This window comes from Lepidochelys kempii, chromosome 11 (genome assembly GCF_965140285.1).
Source record: "Lepidochelys kempii isolate rLepKem1 chromosome 11, rLepKem1.hap1, whole genome shotgun sequence".
NCBI classification, from domain to species: domain Eukaryota; kingdom Metazoa; phylum Chordata; order Testudines; family Cheloniidae; genus Lepidochelys; species Lepidochelys kempii.
The window spans coordinates 34,316,062-34,335,902 of record NC_136390.1 but is presented as its reverse complement, the minus strand read 5'-3'; the positions used below and the strand labels follow the sequence as shown (position 1 = coordinate 34,335,902).

The window sequence follows — 19,841 nt, the reverse complement described above, 5'->3', positions numbered from 1 at the left end:
TATCTTCTTTAGTTACTCTTCCATGCCGTGATCAGTACTCCCAATGGGCTCCTTAAGCATTGCTTTCAGCTATGCCGTGGTCTCTCTACATAGATGAAAATAAATGTGTGTTTAAATATTAAGAGTAAAAAGTAAACTAAAGGGTGTTTAATTGATTCAGGAGGTCAGGCAGATGACCATAATGGTCCTGGTGGGCCTTAAAATCCATGAGGCTGTTACTTGGTCCTATATAGAAATCAGATATGTTATCTGTTCTGAGTGGCCTGACATGTCTGGTAAGCATGAAAGAAGCATGAAAGAAGCTTGAACTCTTTTTTTTATTAACTAAATGTAATGTAAATAATCCTATTGGGTGATAAGAATGGCTTTATAATTGTGATTTTTCTTTTAAACAGAAAATTTATAGAAATGGGTTTTGTTGATGAAAAAAGAATAGCAATATGGGGCTGGGTAAGTAGTTGCTGCTGGTTTTGGTATTTCCTTATTTACCTTTCTTACTCTTACTGCATTCAGTGTTTTCTAAAATTCCTCCTTGTTTTCCACAAAGTCACTCTAAAGCTACTCCTCTAGACTTTTGTCATAGTAAAAAAAAAAATTAAAAATCAGATTCAGTGAAGGTTTTCAAACCCTTTGGGAAGCCTACACTGATTTTCAGGAAGGCATGGGCTGAATTTTGAGTAGATCTCAGCTGCAGATTTGGTTTTAGGTTGAAACAAGGCAAAGCTCAGAAGTTTCAGTTGGCTTCACTGTTAATAATAGTGTTTGTTTGAACATGATACTCACATCAGAATTAAAGAAATGTGAACTTATGTGATCTGAAATTTTAAAAAAACAACAGAATTCCATTAATCCCTCTGATCTGAAACCACTGATTTTGGCATCCCTGTGACTTCCCATACTTCCTGATTTTTGTCTGGCCTTGAAATAGTGCATGGAGTTGAACTTCAGAGAAAACTAAATGCACCAAACCTCTTTCCCAAACTAGAATTTCTTCTTGTACTGAAGAAGTGAAAGGCTGAGGGCTACACAGTCTGAGGCCTGGGGGACTCCAAGTAGAGATGGGCAAACCATATTGGATGAGATAAGAATCAGGCCAAACCGTCAGCTAGAACTTGAATCAAATCTAAACCTTTCGAGGTTTGGAAAAGATTATTTGCCTTCATTTGACTTTTCCTATGCCTTCGCTCTTCCTGATTGGGTTTGGGACCAGTGAAATACACAAGGAAAGTCATTCTCACAGCATTTCTAGGCCAGTCAAAAGCAGGAGGTACAGGAGATCTTACATAGCTTGTTATTGTTATGTTATGCTTCATTGTTAAAGGGACGTAATTGTAAACTAACCTCCTATTGGCCAGCATTGCTTTCAGCTAAGGCCATCCCTACTTACACTGAGTAGTATCTTAGAGTGCCTGAGGGTCAGATTTCTAGAGCAGAATCTGGCTTTAACAGAAGAGAAAGAAACAATTATAATTATTGTCTTTCCCTTTGTTACCATTCAATCTTCAAGATAAGATCCTGGTATTGCAAGTAGTGTTTAAGAGTAAAGGAGGAGCAGTGGCCCAACAGTAACAGACCACAGTAGCTAGAACAGCTTACAGACTAAACTGGGATGTTTCTTTCCAATGTTTTGCTATTTATAAATGTTCATTTGTCTCTGATTATCTTTCAGAAAGAGTTACAGTTTCATTCTCTTTAGACAGACTGTCTTTTCACCAGAATTCTTTAATTTTTCTTTTGTTTTTCTTTGGCCCAGTTGCCCCATGAGCAACTTACCTAGAACTGCGTTACAGGACAGAACATGCAGATTCAATTGAACAGTAGCAAACAAAAGTGGCTGACATTAGATGACATGTGAACAGGGCTGCTAACAGCTTTGTATGAAGTTTATATTAACTAATATTTTAGGAACTGTGATCATACACCTAGACACATACCTAGACATATAGAAAATACCTAGACACAATTCAACGCAGTAAAATGTAATTAAATGATACATCTATTTATGAGTAGGTAATGCTGATATAACACTTAATATTTTGGGGCCAAATCCTTAAGTTCCTGAACTGAAAAAAATTGTTTTTTTTTTAATCAAGATGCATTTTATTTAAATAAATAAAATGACAAGTTTCTCATATAAAAGATGGAGACAAAGTGTGGGAGGTAATATCTTTTATTGGACCAGCTTCTGTGGGTGCAAAGAGACAAGCTTTTGAGTTTACACAGAGCTCTTATTCAGGTGTATAAACTCAAAAGCTTGTCTCTTTCAACAATAGAATTTGGTCCAATAAAAGGTATCACCTCCTCCACCTTTTTTCTCTAATATTCTTGGACCAACACAGCTATAACAGCGCTGCGACTATACAAATGATGACATTTGACAGGTCTGAACTATCTCGGTCCAACATTAGAGGCATTCTTAAAATAATGGCACTATTGTACAAGCTGTCAGTCTTTATATTTTAAGGAGGAAGCTGTCATTTTCCCACTGAGTCCGCCCAAAAGGCTCTAGAGGTCTAATATATTTCAGTAGAGTTAGAAATGCATTCCTCTTTTGTACCTAAATGTCCCTGTGCACAGTCTGTATGTGCTGGCAGGTATGCACTTTTTCAAACTCACCAGTCTCTCCTGGACAGCAAAAGCTTGTAAAAGACTGTTAAAGCAATTCAGGCTTCAAACTCCACCTCTTAACCTGCTATAGCACAATAATCCTTCTACTGCTAGTTCCTTATTTTCTGGCCTTGCTATGCTGATTTCTGATTTGGATAAATTCCCCTCAAGTTAGCGGAAAAATAATTGCATAAATTCTTTGCTATATCCTTATTTGTTGCTTATAGTTATCCCTCACTCTCATTTCAAGCTGGATGCTATTTAGAAGGGGGTGGGGAGTTGCTTTATTTTTGACACGCAATATGATTAAATCCAATACATTCATTAATTTCTAAACTTCCCTTTATATTTTGAATACAGAGGATAAGAATGCTCATCTGCAGGATTCTGAACAAGCCCCTTTGGCCCCTACTCCCCTCTCCTGGCTTCTGTCACTCCCCCTCCTCCAGAAAGAATGGAAATCCTTTATCTTCTCTAGCCATTCATCCAAGCGTTCACGCTCCCTTAGTCACACATTCTGCCCCCCCTACCCCCATCAAGCAGACCAAATGCCTACATACCCAGTATCAACTGTTCTCAGATGCCAGCCCCACCTCTTTGCACAGAACCTTTCTGAACTCCAGGCTGATTCTTCTCCTTTCCTCCTCTCCAAATATGAACTAATTCTCCCCTGCTGGTTCACAGCCTGAGGGTCAGGCCGGGAACCAGCAGCAGGAGGGAGGTGGAGGAATTGCTTGCCCCACAGAGTTTTGACAGCTAGCAGCTGATTCTTTAAGAAGCATGGGTGGGTTTCAGGAACTGGAAATTATGCAACCATGTGGACTGGCCATCCTATGTTCAGTTATGTGTTGGAGTTTAATGAGCAAAGGTAGTCAATACTAAGGCATCAGGCTCTAAGCTTCTTTATTTGGATAGGATGCCAAGCAGAACTCAGCTTCCCCACTCTTTTGGTCTTTAAAATCCAGAGACTGGAGTCATTCTGTTTTCTGGAGGTCTTAGAAATGAAACTTGATGCTGAATGAAATAGAGTACGAATGACATGGAGTCAGATCCTGGCATAAATGAAGGTCCTTTCTCTCCAGTCTTGAGTGGAGTAATAAATAATACTCAAAGGTTACTTAATACTTCCCATCCCCAACATTCCTGTAACAGCATCTGAATCTGAGAGATGCTTAGTTCATGAGTCACCACCTTTTCTAAAAGATTAAATAATATTTTTGGTCTGTCTTAAAATTAACTTTCCTTTCCCTTTCTAAAATGTAACTTGTGATCAGACCGCCAGTGTGTTAGAAACAATGCAAAAAAAAAAAAAAAAGTCAGTTAGTAACATCTTGATAAATAAAAGCTTCCTATCTCTCTCTCTCTTCCTCTGACTGTAAAATTATTTTGTTTACCTCAGCAGTTAGCTTATTAAGATAGAGGGGAAACTTCAATCAGTTGTTCTTTTTAATGAGTTGCAAGAATATTTTCCTCAACCTTGCAGAAAAGAATCCAAAAATCTTGAAGAAAACATATCAGAATCATATATAGGGATAGACAAAGGTATTTTCCCTTCACTGCTGAGAAAACACAAATTTCAGTCCAGTCAGGTTTTCTAGTTAGTACTATTAGTTGAAATTTTTCTGTCTCAACTGTTTTTCGATGGAAAATTGGGTTTTTGACTGTGACATTTTTGGCGAAAAGGTTATTTTTCCCCCATGAAAAAGTTCCACTTTTTGTTGGAAACACAAACACTTAAAACCAGGGGGGAAAAATCTAGTTTCAAAAATGTTGCTGAAATGCTTCATAGGAATGACAGTTTGGATGCCTCATTACCCCAGTTCTCTTCTGTGGGTCAGGTTCCTTAGCTGGACTACATCTGCTATAATGTGCCACTATCAGGGATTTCCAGAATGCATCATAGTGACTCAGCAAGAAGGGAGACTCGGTACATTATGGGAGATGTAGTCTGGCTAGGGAGCCTGGCCCATGTTGGATCATAGGGCCATGAGGTCCACGGTTCCCATGAGGCAGTGCAGCAGCATTTCCAAATCAAAATGTTTGTTTTTCAGCTGAAATTTTTTGCTTTTCAGATGGAAATTTTGGGTTTGGGATTTTTTGCTGAGAAGTCTAACTTTACCATGGAAAATTTTGACTAAAATGATTTTTTTCCCATTTCTATCAAAATTTTCTGTTAGGAAAAAAAAGTTCCAACCCGCTCTACTGGGCAGCTCTGCAGCACATGGACATTGTTAAGGCATATAACAAAAGCCTGACCTTTCATTGGGGTATTGTAGTCTGCTTTAAAGCCAACATCCATAGCCTTCCACAACTTGTTGTCCATGGCTGCACATATCGGGCTGATTCAATATAACAATTTTTTGGCAGAAAATTCCATTTTTGGCTAGATAATTCAGTAGGTGAGGAACTGAACCAGGGTCCCCAATGAAGCAGTAACGTAGATGGTAGGAAGAGATGAAGTGATTAGATAGAATTGTCTTTTCCTTTTGTTCCTCACAAGGAGTCAGCCAGACTCAGTTCATACTGGTGAAGGTAAAAGTCTAGTTGCTTTGCCCCCATGCTATTAAACCAAATGTTTCCTTTGAATGTAATGTTTTATTACTTGGATTCTCAGAGAACAAAGAGATAGCTAACTGCATAGTATTAACCTGCCTGTGATTTCTCTCCAGTCCTATGGTGGATATGTAACTTCTCTGGCACTTGGATCTGGCAGTGGAGTATTTAAATGTGGAATGGCAGTGGCTCCTGTCTCCAGCTGGGAATATTACGGTATAAAAACATTTAATAAACACTGACTCAGAAAGCATGACGTTATTGCAAGAGCTTGACAACTGGAAACATAAAAAAAAGAAATTGTCATCACCAAAACAAAATTCCTCAAAGCTTGTATTTAATCCTTTCTCTGCTGGCAATAGCTGCACCCAGCCTTTTGGAACAAATACTGTGATATGGCAGAGGGTTTGCTAATCTCATTTGTGCACCTGTAAAGCCCCCTTGGCAACCCATATGCATTCAGTGATGTGCTGGATGGGGCTTCCTGGAGCTACTTGTTAAGTGTGCCACCACACTGAGGGGACAATTTTGAGGTGATTTCTCTGCCTTTGAGGGAGTCACCCCTTTCTGGTTACATTATCCCTTCCAGAAATCACTTATCCTTGCAGCTCATAAAAATATTTCTGAAGGATAATTTTTTGCCTTTGAGATGGAATTGTTTGTACCAGATCTCCAGTATTTTTAAACATTTTTCCTAGCAGGACTTCCCATGAAGAATCTCAACCCCTGCCCCCATTTCCTGCCACACAAGTTGAACACCACGTTGCATTAGATATACCCTCTGTCTGTTGGGTTCTCATTTACTTGAAGCATCCTTGACATCACGCTGACCATGTACCAGGGTCTTACAGTGGTGTAAATTACATGTAACGGCACTCACTGTGACTGTAATGCCTCTTGTTGGGAGGGTAAGGTGTCAGCCACCATTATGCAAGCAGTGAGAACACTCTTGCTCAAAAAATTGCCCGTGACATCACAGCTTGATCCGTTATTGCCCAGTATGCTCCACCTCCCCTTTCTGGGGAAAGTTATTGAAAAAGTGCTGTTGCAGCAGCTTCAGTTGTATTGTGATTCCACAGATTTCCACAAGCCCCCCAAGATGAGCTACAAATGTGCATGTGGCACACAGATGGCACTGCCCCAGGACATTGACTATTTATTTCTCCCTGGGCACAGTTAGATGTGTGTACTGATTTTGTTAGATCTGTCAACAGTCTCTGATAACACTGACCATAAGCTATCATTGACTATCCTGTGGGTCTTTGCAGAGGCAGATGGAATGGCTGCATAATAATTTCTAGCCTTTCTTCCCAAAAGGGTAGTCATTGAGTAATTGCTCTTCCCTCCTTCCTGGATTGAGCTTCAGCAACTTTTATTTAATGATGGTTCTGCCACTGGGAAACATGGGACCCTGCCCCAGTGAGAGAAATGAGGCTGTAAAATGTATCCTTTCTCCAAATCCATGTGCCATTCACAGCTACTCAGTTAATGACTTAATCCTACCATCTTCCAGCTCACGGATCCCCATTCTTCTGAACTGTGAGGTACACATTGCAGTAGGAACTCCATAACAAAAGAATCACCCACATTTCACTAAACAGCCTGACAGCCATAGAAGATCACCTGTAAAGGTGTCCTGAGTGGGCCCTTAAGCAGTAAGGTGCCCCAGCTGAAAGTCTCAGATGCAGAGATGTTTGCTCTCACCTATGTCCCTACCTCAGTCAAAGACTAAGAAAGCAAAGAAACAACAGCATCTGGTGTCAGTGAAAAATGGACAAAGACCTGAATATCCTGTGCATAGGGTTTTATACCACAGCCTACGTCTCCCATTCTCTCACTGTGTATGTGCATACCCATTGAACAGGAAGGGTCACCAGCATGAAATCCTAAGGGACTCTTCCCTGCTTCTGAGTATAAAGTAATGTGTTGGTTACAATAAAGCTCTTGATAGTCTCTCTTGTGTGTCCCCTTGTGGCAGTAGATATGTGCTCGGTTACGCTAGCTATTGGTTCCTGGAATTTATCCTACTAGCTAAAGCGATCTTAGCCTCTGTTTATGGGACTTGGTGTTCCAGGTTGACTTACCTGTTTGCTCAGCCCTTTTCTTAGGTCACTCCGGGTTGGGTATTTCTGCAGGGGCAGATAAAGTGGGAGTATGTTTATCAATTCATCTTCATAAATGATCTTTGTATGTAGCTGGTTTTAGTGTAGTGTGAGGAAGCCAGGAGCTACAGTGATGGATGCCACAGAAATAGTCTAAAATAAATAATACATTTAGGGTGTATTAATGGAACTGTGTGCAGTTTAAACACATACTCATAGTATTCAACCATTAGATGTGTATATATTTTGTCTACAGCTCTTTTTTTTTTATACGATAGCATCTATCTACACAGAGCGATTTATGGGTCTTCCGACTGAGTCAGATAATCTCGAACACTACAAAGTAAGAATTCTCTTCATTGCATTTGTTTTCCTCAAACTTAGAATCACATTATCAGGGAGGAAGGGAGAAGTGGGGAAGAGAAATCATCTTCCAGCCCTAGTAGTATCAGCCCTATGGCAGTGAGAGCTACTAGCATGGAATTCACCTGCCTATAGTTTACTCTCTTTTCCTATATTTAATAGTCTTAAATATTCTATGTTTAAAGGTCCTTGTTGTCCCATTGGAACAGACAGGGTCAGTTCAAATAATGCTGCTTACCTTCAGCATCGGGGGGGGGACCCCCAGTGATGGGTTTAAATGATGATGATTACTGGTCGTTGTTGGGACCACTTGGTGTGGAATGCAAGCTGCTTTGTGCAGACTGAACTCTGTGGTGAAATGACATGAGCCCCCTAGGTAATCAGATTATCGTCCCTAAATGGGGGCACATTGCTGGTTCCTAATGGTTTAACAGGAAATTTCCATTCTCTGTTCATGCCCCCGATTCCCTCCACAAACATACATACCAGTTGTGAACACATTTAGGGCCTGATCCAAATTCCACTTAAGTCAGTGGAAAGGCTCTTACTGACTTCATTAGGCTTTGCATTAGGCCCTTAATACTCATTTCCAAACCCCATCCAAACGGCAGAAACTCCTCATCCCAAACTCCTCTGGCAGAGCATTTTGGTGTAAGAGGAATGGCATTGCAGCCAGTGGGAGGGATAGGGTGGAGGCCTGAGATTTGTGTCAACTAGCCCTGGGAAAAGCCTAGAGAATATATCTGGCTTCCATTCCAAGCCCAGAGAGTAATAAATAATCACTGTTGTCGTTAGAGTGCCAGTTTATATGATGATTCAGTTAGTTTTATACTATGCAGTGAAAGCCTTTTACCTACGTGACTAAGTGGTCTAAATTGCAGCTGCTGAAGTGTTCATTTTTCCCCTGAACAGAATTCAACTGTGATGGCAAGAGCGGAGAATTTCCGAAACGTGAAATATCTTCTCATCCACGGAACAGCAGATGGTGAGGTTTACGAAAGGCAGTTCAAATACTAAGCCACAACCTCTTTGTTTGAGAAACGTTAAGCATCTTTCTTTGACTTCGATTAGGGTCAGTACTTAGATGTTTGGTCCATTTCCATGGGGCATATAAAGTGTTACTTACTCATTGTTAGTAATGTCAACTGTATGACTCGATAATTGATGGACTGAACTTAATGCATTATATCTTTAAACTATCTGGTATTTACCAGATTTTAATAACCCACTCTTCTCCTTTTTGTTCTGTTCCTTTTTCCAGATAATGTACATTTCCAGAACTCAGCACAGATCTCTAAAGCTTTGGTTAATGCACAGGTGGATTTCCAGGCAATGGTAGATAACAAACTATTTTTCTTTTTAAGCATTGGCTTATAATTCCTCTTACATCTGGGGACATTTTTAAGAAGCTCAGTTTAACCTAGTGAGTCCCACAGTGTAGCTGGTAGTCTGGGGAACACTTGCTGGTAGCCCCAGAAAACTGGCTAGCCAAATGAGACTGGCTCTGCTCCTTGTTTCCAGCTGCTTCAACAGAGGAGGAGGTTCTTCTTTGCAAATAATAGCTTGAAGGCCTGTAAAAGCACCTGGAAACAAGAATGAGCAGTCAGCTTAGGTGGCTCTTCTTGAAGCTGTTGCTACCTAATAAAAGAGGAGGAGGGATTAGGAGCTGCCTTCAGGGACCTGCCAGCCACAAACAAAGATGAATGCTCGCAGTGAAGGGAATAAGGCATCTGGATAGTAGGTCCAGAGGGAGAAGAGAACAAGTTGTCAGGGAAGCCTATGCAGGGCAGCAGGGGCAGAGAGAACAGAACAGACAGGAGGGTGGAAGGGATGAATGGCAAGCAAAAGGAGGCCAAATGGACAAAACATTTATTGCATTCATGCCAAGCTTGCTTATTCTATACCCTTCACTCCTGGGCTAATGACAGATACATGAGCCCTGTCCCTGTCCTACCTCTGTCTATGAGCTCCCACACACGAGTACATTGGCAACCCCCATGGGACTTGGATTTGTGGCACTCCATAAATGTGTGGATCATTGTGTGGGCTTCAGATATCCTGCATTCCCCACCAATACAGCAAAAAATGCTGGTTCTGCTGCATTTGTAGAGAAGAGAAGGACCTGGCCTAAAAAAATAATAATTTGGATTTTGGAGTGTCTTTATGACGCCTGGATGGAAATAACTTAAGGCAAATTGTCCAGTTTAAAAATAAGTGAAAATAATTGCTGCTGTTCCAAGGTATAACATAATCCATCTAGAAAAGGAGGACTTGTGGCACCTTAGAGACTAACAAATTTATCTGAGCATAAGCTTTTGTGAGCTACAGCTCACTTCATCGGATGCATGCAGTGGAAAATACAGTGGTAAGTTTTTATATACACAGAGAACATGAAACAATGGATGTTACCATACACCCTGTAACAAGAGTGATTGGGTTAGGTGAGCTATTCCCAGCAGGAGAGAAAAAAACCTTTTGTAGTGATAATCAAGGTGGGCCATTTCCAGCAGCTGAGAAAAACGTGTGAGGAACAATAGGGGAGAAAAATAAACATGGGGGAATAGTTTTACTTTGTGTAATGACCCATCCATTCCCAGTCTTTATTCAAGCCTAATTTAATGGTGTCCAGTTTGCAAATTAATTCCAATTCAGCGGTCTCTCGTTGGAGTCTGTTTTTGAAGTGTTTTTGTTGTAATATTGCGACTTTTAGGTTTGTAATTGAGTGACCAGAGAGATTGAAGTGTTCTCCAACTGGTTTTTGAATGTTATAATTCTTGACGTCTGATTTGTGTCCATTTATTCTTTTACGTAGAGACTGTCCAGTTTGGCTAATGTACATGGCAGAGGGGCATTGCTGGCATATGATGGCATATATCACATTGGTAGATGTGCAGGTGAACGAGCCTCTGATAGTGTGACTGATGTGATTAGGCCTTATGATGGTAACATAGAATAGATAGATAGGCCCCTGAATAGATATATGGACACAATTGGCAACAGGCTTTGTTGCAAGGGTAGGTTCCTGGGTTAGTATTTTTGTTGTGTGGTGTGTGGTTGCTGGTGAGTATTTGCTTCAGGTTGGGGGGCTGTCTGTAGGCAAGGACTGGCCTGTCTCCCAAGATCTGTGAGAGTGATGGGGTCGTCCTTTAGGATAGGTTATAGATCCTTGATGATGCGCTGGAGAGGTTTTAGTTGGGGGCTGAAGGTGACGGCTAGTGGCATTCTGTTATTTTCTTTGTTGGGCCTGTCCTGTAGTAGGTAACTTCTGGGTACTCTTCTGGCTCTATCAATCTGTTTCTTCACTTCAGCAGGTGGGTATTGTAGTTGTAAGAACGCTTGATAGAGATCTTGTAGGTGTTTGTCTCTGTCTGAGGGGTTGGAGCAAATGTGGTTGTATCGTAGAGCTTGGCTGTAGACAATGGATTGTGTGTTGTGGTCTGGATGAAAGCTAGAGGCATGTAGGTAAGTATAGCGGTCAGTAGGTTTCCAGTGTAGGGTTGTGTTTATGTGACCATTACTTATTAGCATTGTAGTGTCCAGGAAGTGGATCTCTTGTGTGGACTGGTCCAGGCTGAGGTTGATGGTGGGATGGAAATTGTTGAACTCATGGTGGAATTCCTCAAGGGCTTCTTTTCCATGGGTCCAGATGATGAAGATGTCATCAATGTAGCGCAAATAGAGTCGGGGCATTAGGGGACGAGAGCTGAGGAAGCGTTGTTCTAAGTCAGCCATAAAAATGTTGGCATACTGTGGGGCCATGCGGGTACCCATAGCAGTGCCACTGGTTTGAAGGTATACATTGTTCACATTTGCGGATGTTCTCTCCTGCTGGTAATAGCTCACCTTACCTGATCACTCTCCTTACAGTGTGTATGGTAACGTCCATTGTTTCATGTTCTCTGTGTATATAAAAACTTACCACTGTATTTTCCACTGCATGCATCGGATGAAGTGAGCTGTAACTCACGAAAGCTTATGCTCAGATAAATTTGTTAGTCTCTAAGGTGCCACAAGTACTCCTTTTCTTTTTGCGGATACAGAGTAACACGGCTGCTACTCTGAAACCTGTCATAATCCATCTAAATCACTGTTCTCAGGATGCTGTACATAATGACTAGTATAATGCTGAATGATTTGGACAGATCTCCACAATTTTTAGGCGAGGGCTGTTTGGTGAGAATAAAACATTGCTAGCTAAATCAGTCCGTTTTAATAATCCTACTACTAAGGACATGCAGCACATGCCAGGGACTCTTGTCCCTGAGGGCATCTTGGAGTGTTTTTGCTCTGGCTTGATGCAACTAACTCACCAGGCAGCCACTCTGACTCCCAAATCACAGATTATTTAGAAACTTTGTTCAATGAGAATATGAATATAATGAAAACTGATCAAAAATAATTAACACAAAAAAACCAAAGATCTACCAAGTCACTGCCCATTTGCCTTTGTGAGGCACCTTTATGGGGCTGTAATAATAATTAGTAAAGATCAAGCTTCTGGATTGTTTACTTACTGTAGGATAGAGAAATCAAGTGTGTTTTGTTGGGTTTTTTTCTTCTTTTTCAGTGGTACACTGATCAGGACCATGGAATTCCAGGCCTTTCGAGTAAACATCTTTATACCCATATGACCCACTTCCTCAAACAATGTTTTTCCCTGTCAGAGTAACAAAGGTATTCTCAGCACGATTAAGCATCTTATACATCACCAAGAGCTAGACGTGCCTTGACGTAATGCAGTTGTAACTGTGCATAGATTAAGTATATTCTGCAGGTGGATTAATAGTTAAAGATTAAGATATTTTTAATTTGGAGTTCACATCTGTTATTGGTGTTGTATATTAGCAGATACTATACCACTACAGGTTTTGGCACATTTAACACCGGCCTGTTAAAAAAAAAATAAAACCAGAATTTAAAATGCTATGTATGGTTATTGTTATCTTGCATAAAACTCATGTTTGGGGTTCTGGTGCTCATTTGGGAAGAAGACATAAAGCCAATTGAATATGCTTGCTTAGTTATATTAATAACAGTTGACAGCGCAATGTGATTTGCTAATTAATGTCCCAACCACAGTAACCATGGACAAAACCTAGTGCTGGGTGAACCACACAAGGTTTAAAATTGCAGTTTGTATAATCATGCTGAAGCTTAGATGCTTGTCCAAAGTTTAGTCAGTGCTGGTAGGTTTGAAATCCTGAGTTCCAAAGAAGAGTCTTTTCCTGAGATTTCCACTGCTTCCTAGCATGAGCGAGGTCTGTAGCTTGGTGTTTCTGGTCTTCATCTGGGCTGATATGAAAACATTCACAGATGCTTGAATTTTTATTTTTTTTTTTTAATTTACCAAACCTTTTGAAACTCAAACCAAGTTTCAGTTTGGGTTCATTTTAAGGGGTAGAAGAAGTACGTTCAGCACAGTTATTTTATTCCAACGGTTGTTTCCATTCTTATCCAGAACTTGCTAGCCACATTGTGTGTATCCAGTGACCAAATCTGTGGCAGAGGCATCATTTTCATGAAGTTTCAATGGGCAGTTTTATCCTGGCAATGCCCATCTCCTCACTGGGACCCCATTTTACAGACAGGGAATTGAGGCACAGAGTTCCCAAGATCACACAGGAAGTCCATGGTGGAGTAAGGAATTGAATCTGGGTGTCCTATGTCCTAGGCCGGTGCCCCAACCACTGGGCCATTCTTCCTCTCTGCTAGCCAGTTAGCCTCCCTCAAATTGCTAAATATAATAGCAACACTGAACTGAATCTCAAATACCATTCAGTCAAAAATGAGAGGAATCATTCAGTCTTTTCTCGCTTTGTTTTCAATTAATGTTAATCCACTTAAAACAGATTTTTTAAAAAGATAGCCCAATGATACTTGGGCCTTGATTCACCACTGCATGACTCCAGTTTACCACTGGTGCAACTCCACTGAAATCAGAGTAACTGAAGTTTTGGGCCCTGATTCGCTCTCAATGTTGGGGGGGGGATGCTGCTTGGGAAGAGTCCTTTTACAGGGTGCAGACGTGGGAAGTGTCACCTCACCCTTTCAAAATAGACCTAGTCAAGTTCTAGAGGATGTTCAGAAATCAATTAAATAAAAATATGAAAAATAGAATCTGTGAGGAAAAGTGAAGTGAACTTGGCAAAGAGAAGCTAGAAGGATAACATAACTATCTACAGATACACAAAATGATCTTTATCATTATAAAGATGATAGTCATTGCTAGTCCATGAGAACAGAATCTGGAATGGACAGAAGACAAAGAAGGAAAACTTTATGGTAAATATTTAGAAAACGCCCTAATTTCATGCTTCCTGACGTGGGCAAGGTCAGTACAATGCTACACATTTAGCAGGTCTTTTTGTTATGAGTTTGTACACAGCCTAGCCCAGTGGTTTACTGTCTATCTTTGGGGTCCCTCAGCGCTTCCACAATGCCAATAAACAAACAACAACAAGAACAATAAAAGGGAACTGGAAAAGAGATACCAAAAGTGGCTTTGAAATCACTACCAGTGGACATTCGAGCCCTAGACTAAGTGTTCACCGATCAGGGATGATTTGAGAATTAAATCAATCCTGCCATGATGCAGGGAAATAGACCAGATGTTCTACAAACCAAATGATTCTATGATCATACTTGCATAGGAGTTACCATACTGTATCAGACCCAGGGTCCATTTTATCCAGCTTCTTGTCTTTGACAGTAGCCAGTGCACCATGCTTTAGAGGAAGGTGCAAGAAACCTTGAAGTGGGCAGTTATGGAATAACCCATAGGAAAAGCTTTTTTCTAACCCTGTCCACTGTTGCCTTAGATTTCTTTGTGTGAAAGCAAAGGCCTTAATTTGACCAAAATGACAAAAATACAGGATTTGTCCAATGAAGTTAAAAGGTGGAAGCAAACTGCTGTATAACAACTCCCTTTGTTTTGTGGATGGTGATAACAAATCTGATTTTCCTCATATAAAAACATTCTTCAGAGACAGATAAATCTTTATGTAAATGTTGTTGCCAAGCTGTTTGTAATGGTTAAATTATACTTTGATGGGGACTCTTCAGAAAATATTCAGTTCAGTTAAGGTTTTTTTGGAAATACTCCAATTAAGTGACGTTAATGAGCTTTTTGTTGATAATGTAATTAAAATTCAGCTGTTCTAATTGTAAAAAGGAAAAAATTATAGCTCTGAGAAAGTTAACAGTAAAATAAACAAATATAACATGAAGCGGGGCTAATTAAATGGTGATTATATGGGCCTCTGTGAGTGTTCTACTGACAACAGTACTTTCAATAATGGGTGATTTCACAAATGAGGAATATAAGTCAGTTGAATTTATTAGGGCCTAATTCTCAACTCTCTTACAGTGGTGTAACTCCAGAGAAGCCACTGTAAAATGGGTATGACTGAGCAGAGAAACACTATTTAGGTTCAAAGGATACAGATAGGCACCTACTGCAATTTTCAAAAGCACCTAACTCCCATTGATTGAAATGGGAATTAGGCACCTAGGCAGTTTTAAGATTTTACATACCACCTATCTGTATCTTTAGGCATTTAAATACCTTTAAAAATCATCCCCTACTGTCTAATATTGGAAGTATAACCAATGAAATGATTCTGACCTAATGAGTCATTCATAAGCTGTGTAAGCTATGAAGCTAGAAGCGCTTGGAGGAATGGGCATACTTGGAGAGTTTAAAAGGTGTGTGTGTGTGTGTGTGTGTGTAGATAGAAAGATAGATGAAATAATGTTTAGAAATGGATTAAGTTGCCTGGACATCATTGTTAATCTGCTCTAGTGCCTAGTTATTATCTGGGAAAATAGAGCAGGCATTGTCAGACTTGGCTTCTGGGGTTGGGGGAGAAAGTAGGGGGATAGACAGAGGTAGGGCTGGGGGCCCAGGGGGGAAGCACACCATTCTGTTAATTTTGCTTAATGTTTTTCTACATCAGCCACTATGCACTCTCTTCACCGTTTGTAAGGAAAAGCAGGACTACGTCTCCAGAATAGTGTGACAACTACACAGCACTGCTGGAATAACTTCTACACTGCAATCAGGAAGACAGGGCCAGTGAGTTAAGTAGTTAAGGATGGGAGGCAATATCTTCAGCTGATGCCAGTATTTAAATCTCCTTGTAATCACATATGCTCCGTCCACATAGGCAGTCTGTGCTAACAGCAGACAATAGGGCTGATGTGCAGTGCAGAAACTCCTATGTGTTCATTCATTAGCAACTGACACAGTGCCCATCAGAATCCCTGCAGCACTCTCCACTCTGTATTGCCATCCACCAAGTCTGGCAGAGTCTCAGCATGTCTACTGATTGGGACAGTTAGAAAGAGCTAGCACACTCCTCCCCTCCCACAGGGGTTCAGGCAGGCTACAGCTCCTCGTAGCCCCTCCAGTCAGGCTTTCAGCTCACCCCTGGGGTGGACAGCCTGCCTGCTCTGCTTCTCAGTGGTCTTTCAGGATGCTTCCAAGAGATGAAACACTCCACCTCCTCTCCTCTGGGTCTCCTCCCAAGCTGGCCTCACCTAGCTCTATGGAAACAAATTGTGCTCTTCCTCACCTGAGCTTTATTTCTAATTAGGTCTGGCCCATTCTCCAGGTGCAAGCAGGCAGTTTAACTGATCTCTCAGGTCTGTATTACCCCTTTACCAGCATGTGTGAGGTGAACACCCTATTCATACCTGGACTTTAGTCTCAAACTTGATATTTTAGCTCTCTCTGACCCAATTTACCACAGTGGACAGCTAAACTTTGGTTTTAAATAACTCTAAGGGTATGTCTACACTTGGAGTTGGGAGTGTGAGTCCCAGTCAAGGAGACATGCCTGTGCTAGCTCCAATCAAGCTATCACGCTAAAAACACAGTGTAGCTGTGGCAGCGGGAGTGACCAGCCACCCTGAATATGGTCCCATTGAACATGCTAGGTACCTAGTCAGGGTGGCTAGCCCCTCCTGCTGGTTGCAACACCTCAGCTTCACTCTGTAGCATGGTGGTTCAGTCAGAGCTAGCCTGGGAAATCCCACCCCCCAGCTCGAAGTGTAGTTATTTAAACAAGTCTGCTAAGTCACTGGAGATGGAGCTTTAGAGAGGAAGTGTGTAGACACTACTATTTTATTTGTATTGAGCAGAGAAGTCCTTGTACTGGGAAATAATCAAACACCGATTAGATTGTTTACAGTTCCAGTTCCCCTGTGGATGCTTTGCTAGCACAAAATAAACCAAACATGGTGGCAAAGCAGGGGCTGCTTCAGTTCAGTGGCTTAAATATTTCTCGTACAGCATCTACACATGCACAGCAGTAGATCCTCTGGCCCCACTCCAACCCCATGCTCTCTCCTGCTCCCTGCCCACCCCCATTCCATGCTGTACAGGGTGCACACACCCCATGAGCATCTCTCCCACATCCAGCCCCTCTTTCCCATCCAAAGTGGAACCACACCAGTTTTGCTGCACTGGACCTTCTGTGGCTGCAGAATAGGCATGGAGAAAAACATGAGTGAAAAGGCCAGGTGCACCTCCAGCCAGGCCTTCAGGCCATGGTTCAAGCTCATAACAAATTGGATCAGAGATAAAGTCAACTTCACATCACATTTAGTATCTTCCAGTTTATCAGTCAGCTCCCAATTACAGGGCACAGCTGTTTAATACATTTTGTAGAGCCATTTAAATGCTTTGTATTTAATCTGAATAATTTATCATATTTGCTAACGGTATTGGTATTACTTTCAATTATATTCATTGTCTTCACAAAATGTAGCATAACTGGTACACAGTGGACCAACTCCTCTGCCCACGTAAATTGCTGCAGCTCCATTGATTTCACATGGAGCCGTGCCAATATGTAGCATCAGACACTGTGGCCTATTCCATCGGCATGATACCTCTCTACTCAATGAGGGCCAAACCCTCAGCCTTGGTGCATCCATGGTGGCATGGAGCCTCGCTGGAGCTGTACAGTTTAGCCAGGTTCTGGGGCACTAGAGTCTTTCATGTAGTCTGAGAGGGAAAAATCCTCCTTCACTGAAAGCCATCACTGCTCTGTGAGGTGTAGTCAAGCCTGGGAAATGATGTCAGGCAAGTTATAAGCATGTGCTGTGCTTCTCTGAAACCCACAGTGGGAGTTCAGATCCCGTCTGACTGTCAGGCAGTGGTGGGGACCCTTAATGGGTCACATAGCCCGAACAGTATAGTCCTGGCTGACAAGTCATTGGACAGATGAACACCTCCAGGGTAATTGTCATGAAGAGAGGGGAACATGTTTACCACCCATTCCCCCAAGACACAACCACCACCAATGTGCATGTGTTGTGTATTTAATAACAAAAATGGTAGAAAAACAGTAACAAAAAAAGGTCATTGGAATGTGCTGACTTGGTTGAAAAAACAAAATTTAGAAAAAAAAAATTTGTTTTTCATAAAAAATCAAATTGTGATGAGAAACTTCCTTAAAAGTACAAAATTCAAAAAATTTCAGCCCCTCTAATAAATACACTGGACACGTACTTGATCCATTTCTGTAATTTTGTTTGGCATACAGCTCACCCATTGCATACAGTTGCACTCACAAATATACAGCAATAACGAAAAGCACAGATGGGTTTTGCTTCTTTCCTGTAAAGTTTTTATATTGTGTATCATTCAAGACATATTTGTAATCTGATGATCACTTAGATTGTGCTGAACTAAATAATCTATATAGCAAGTTGACTACCCAGGTGCATTCAGCTGCTCTGTTTCATACTTCATACTCATTTGAAATGACTATACTGTAAATAGAAAACTTTATTTTTACAAAAAGAAAAGAAGTACTTGTGGCACCTTAGAGACTAACAAATTTATCTGAGCATAAGCTTTCGTGAGCTACAGCTCACTTCATCGGATGCAACTCATGAAAGCTTATGCTCAGATAAATTTGTTAGTCTCTAAGGTGCCACAAGTACTTCTTTTCTTTTTGTAAAAATAAAGTTTTCTATTTACAGTACTCCTTTTCTTTTTGTGAATACAGACTAACACTGCTGCTACTTTGAAACTTGTCTTTATTTTTACACTAGAGAATAAATAGGACTAAACAAACAAGAAGTAAAGAACTGACAGGATTCTGGGGAAGGTGATATTGTATTATCTTTTGCAGAGCTGATTTAGGAAGGCTGTGTATCTTTCAACTAATAATAAATAAAACTCAACATGCAGTAAAGTAAGGTTAGTAGCAGTCCATTGCAAAAGGACTATCTGTGTACCATACTGGGCAAGAAACTGATAAAAGGCCAACTGAACACCATCTGCTGTCCTGCCTGGGAACTGCAGAACTGCTCTCTGGTGTGTTCTCATAGATGAGTAGGAAAGTTCACCAACATGATGGAGAGACACAGCACCTTGTGATATTTAAGGATTCGACTCACTTTCCTATTTAAAGTCTGATTTTGCCCCCCATACCTAACAATCTTAAAATCTTAGTCCAGAGTAAATTTTTTAAAAATTTGGGGCAAGGTAGGCAAGGCACTTTAGTGGTATTGGGGTTCCCTAAAATGAATGGATTTGGGTTTTGCAAGTTGTGTGAATGCTTAATTTGGCTCCCAAACATCTTGGTGTAGAGGCTGCAGACCTGTTTCATTCTGTCTGTGCCGGGGAGGATTGGTGCCTTGGATTAGTTTGGGGTGAGTTTGTGTGTGTGTGCAGTGAGGTTGTGTTGGATGAGGAATTATACAGATATTAACACACCTTTCAGACAAAAGTTTGAAAAGCCAAAGTATGTGCGATATACCTGCAGTATTTGGATCCATGTGTTAATATATGTAAGCACATAATCCCAATCCATACATTGAATCGGGGATTTGAAAACATTTTGGATTGGGGGGAGTGAGAATAAAGATAAGGGAGAGAGAAATGAGAGAGAGAAGGGAGGTATAAAAAGGAGATTGATGGGAGAAGAAATGAATGAGGAGGGAGAATGAGTTGATGTAGGAAGGGGGAAGAGTGAATGAAAAGTGGAGGAATATAGGGAATAGCAGTGGAAGAGGCTGTGCACTTAAGTTTTAAACTTCAGCACAAGCAGTCATTTGTCCTTCACATATAGAAAACTTACAGGGAACATTGGCTTCAGTACATGGACCCTGTGAGTGGAGCAATGTAATAACTTCACAATGTTAGAAATTAAAATATACCATGTGGCCAGTGTAAGGTGGCATGACGTGATGAGATTTGCT

At 40.9% G+C, this 19,841-nt stretch overlaps 1 protein-coding gene across 4 annotated transcripts in view; it reads left to right on the top strand.

Moving 5' to 3' along the window:
- Positions 1–15,355, top strand: part of LOC140895584 (prolyl endopeptidase FAP) — a 59,334-nt gene extending 43,979 nt beyond the window's left edge. For 2 of the 4 annotated variants that reach the window (XM_073305628.1, XM_073305629.2), the window contains exons 21-26: positions 396–450; positions 5,277–5,376; positions 7,541–7,605; positions 8,538–8,610; positions 8,887–8,960; positions 12,193–12,553. In XM_073305628.1, the coding sequence (XP_073161729.1) occupies positions 396–450; positions 5,277–5,376; positions 7,541–7,605; positions 8,538–8,610; positions 8,887–8,960; positions 12,193–12,294 (469 nt within the window). In that variant the 3' untranslated portion in view covers positions 12,295–12,553. Of the gene's footprint in view, positions 1–395; positions 451–5,276; positions 5,377–7,540; positions 7,606–8,537; positions 8,611–8,886; positions 8,961–12,192; positions 12,554–13,083 lie in introns of those variants that run through there. The other 2 variants (XM_078847947.1, XM_073305630.1) reach the window with 2 other exon arrangements.
- The last annotated feature ends 4,486 nt before the right edge of the window (positions 15,356–19,841 follow it).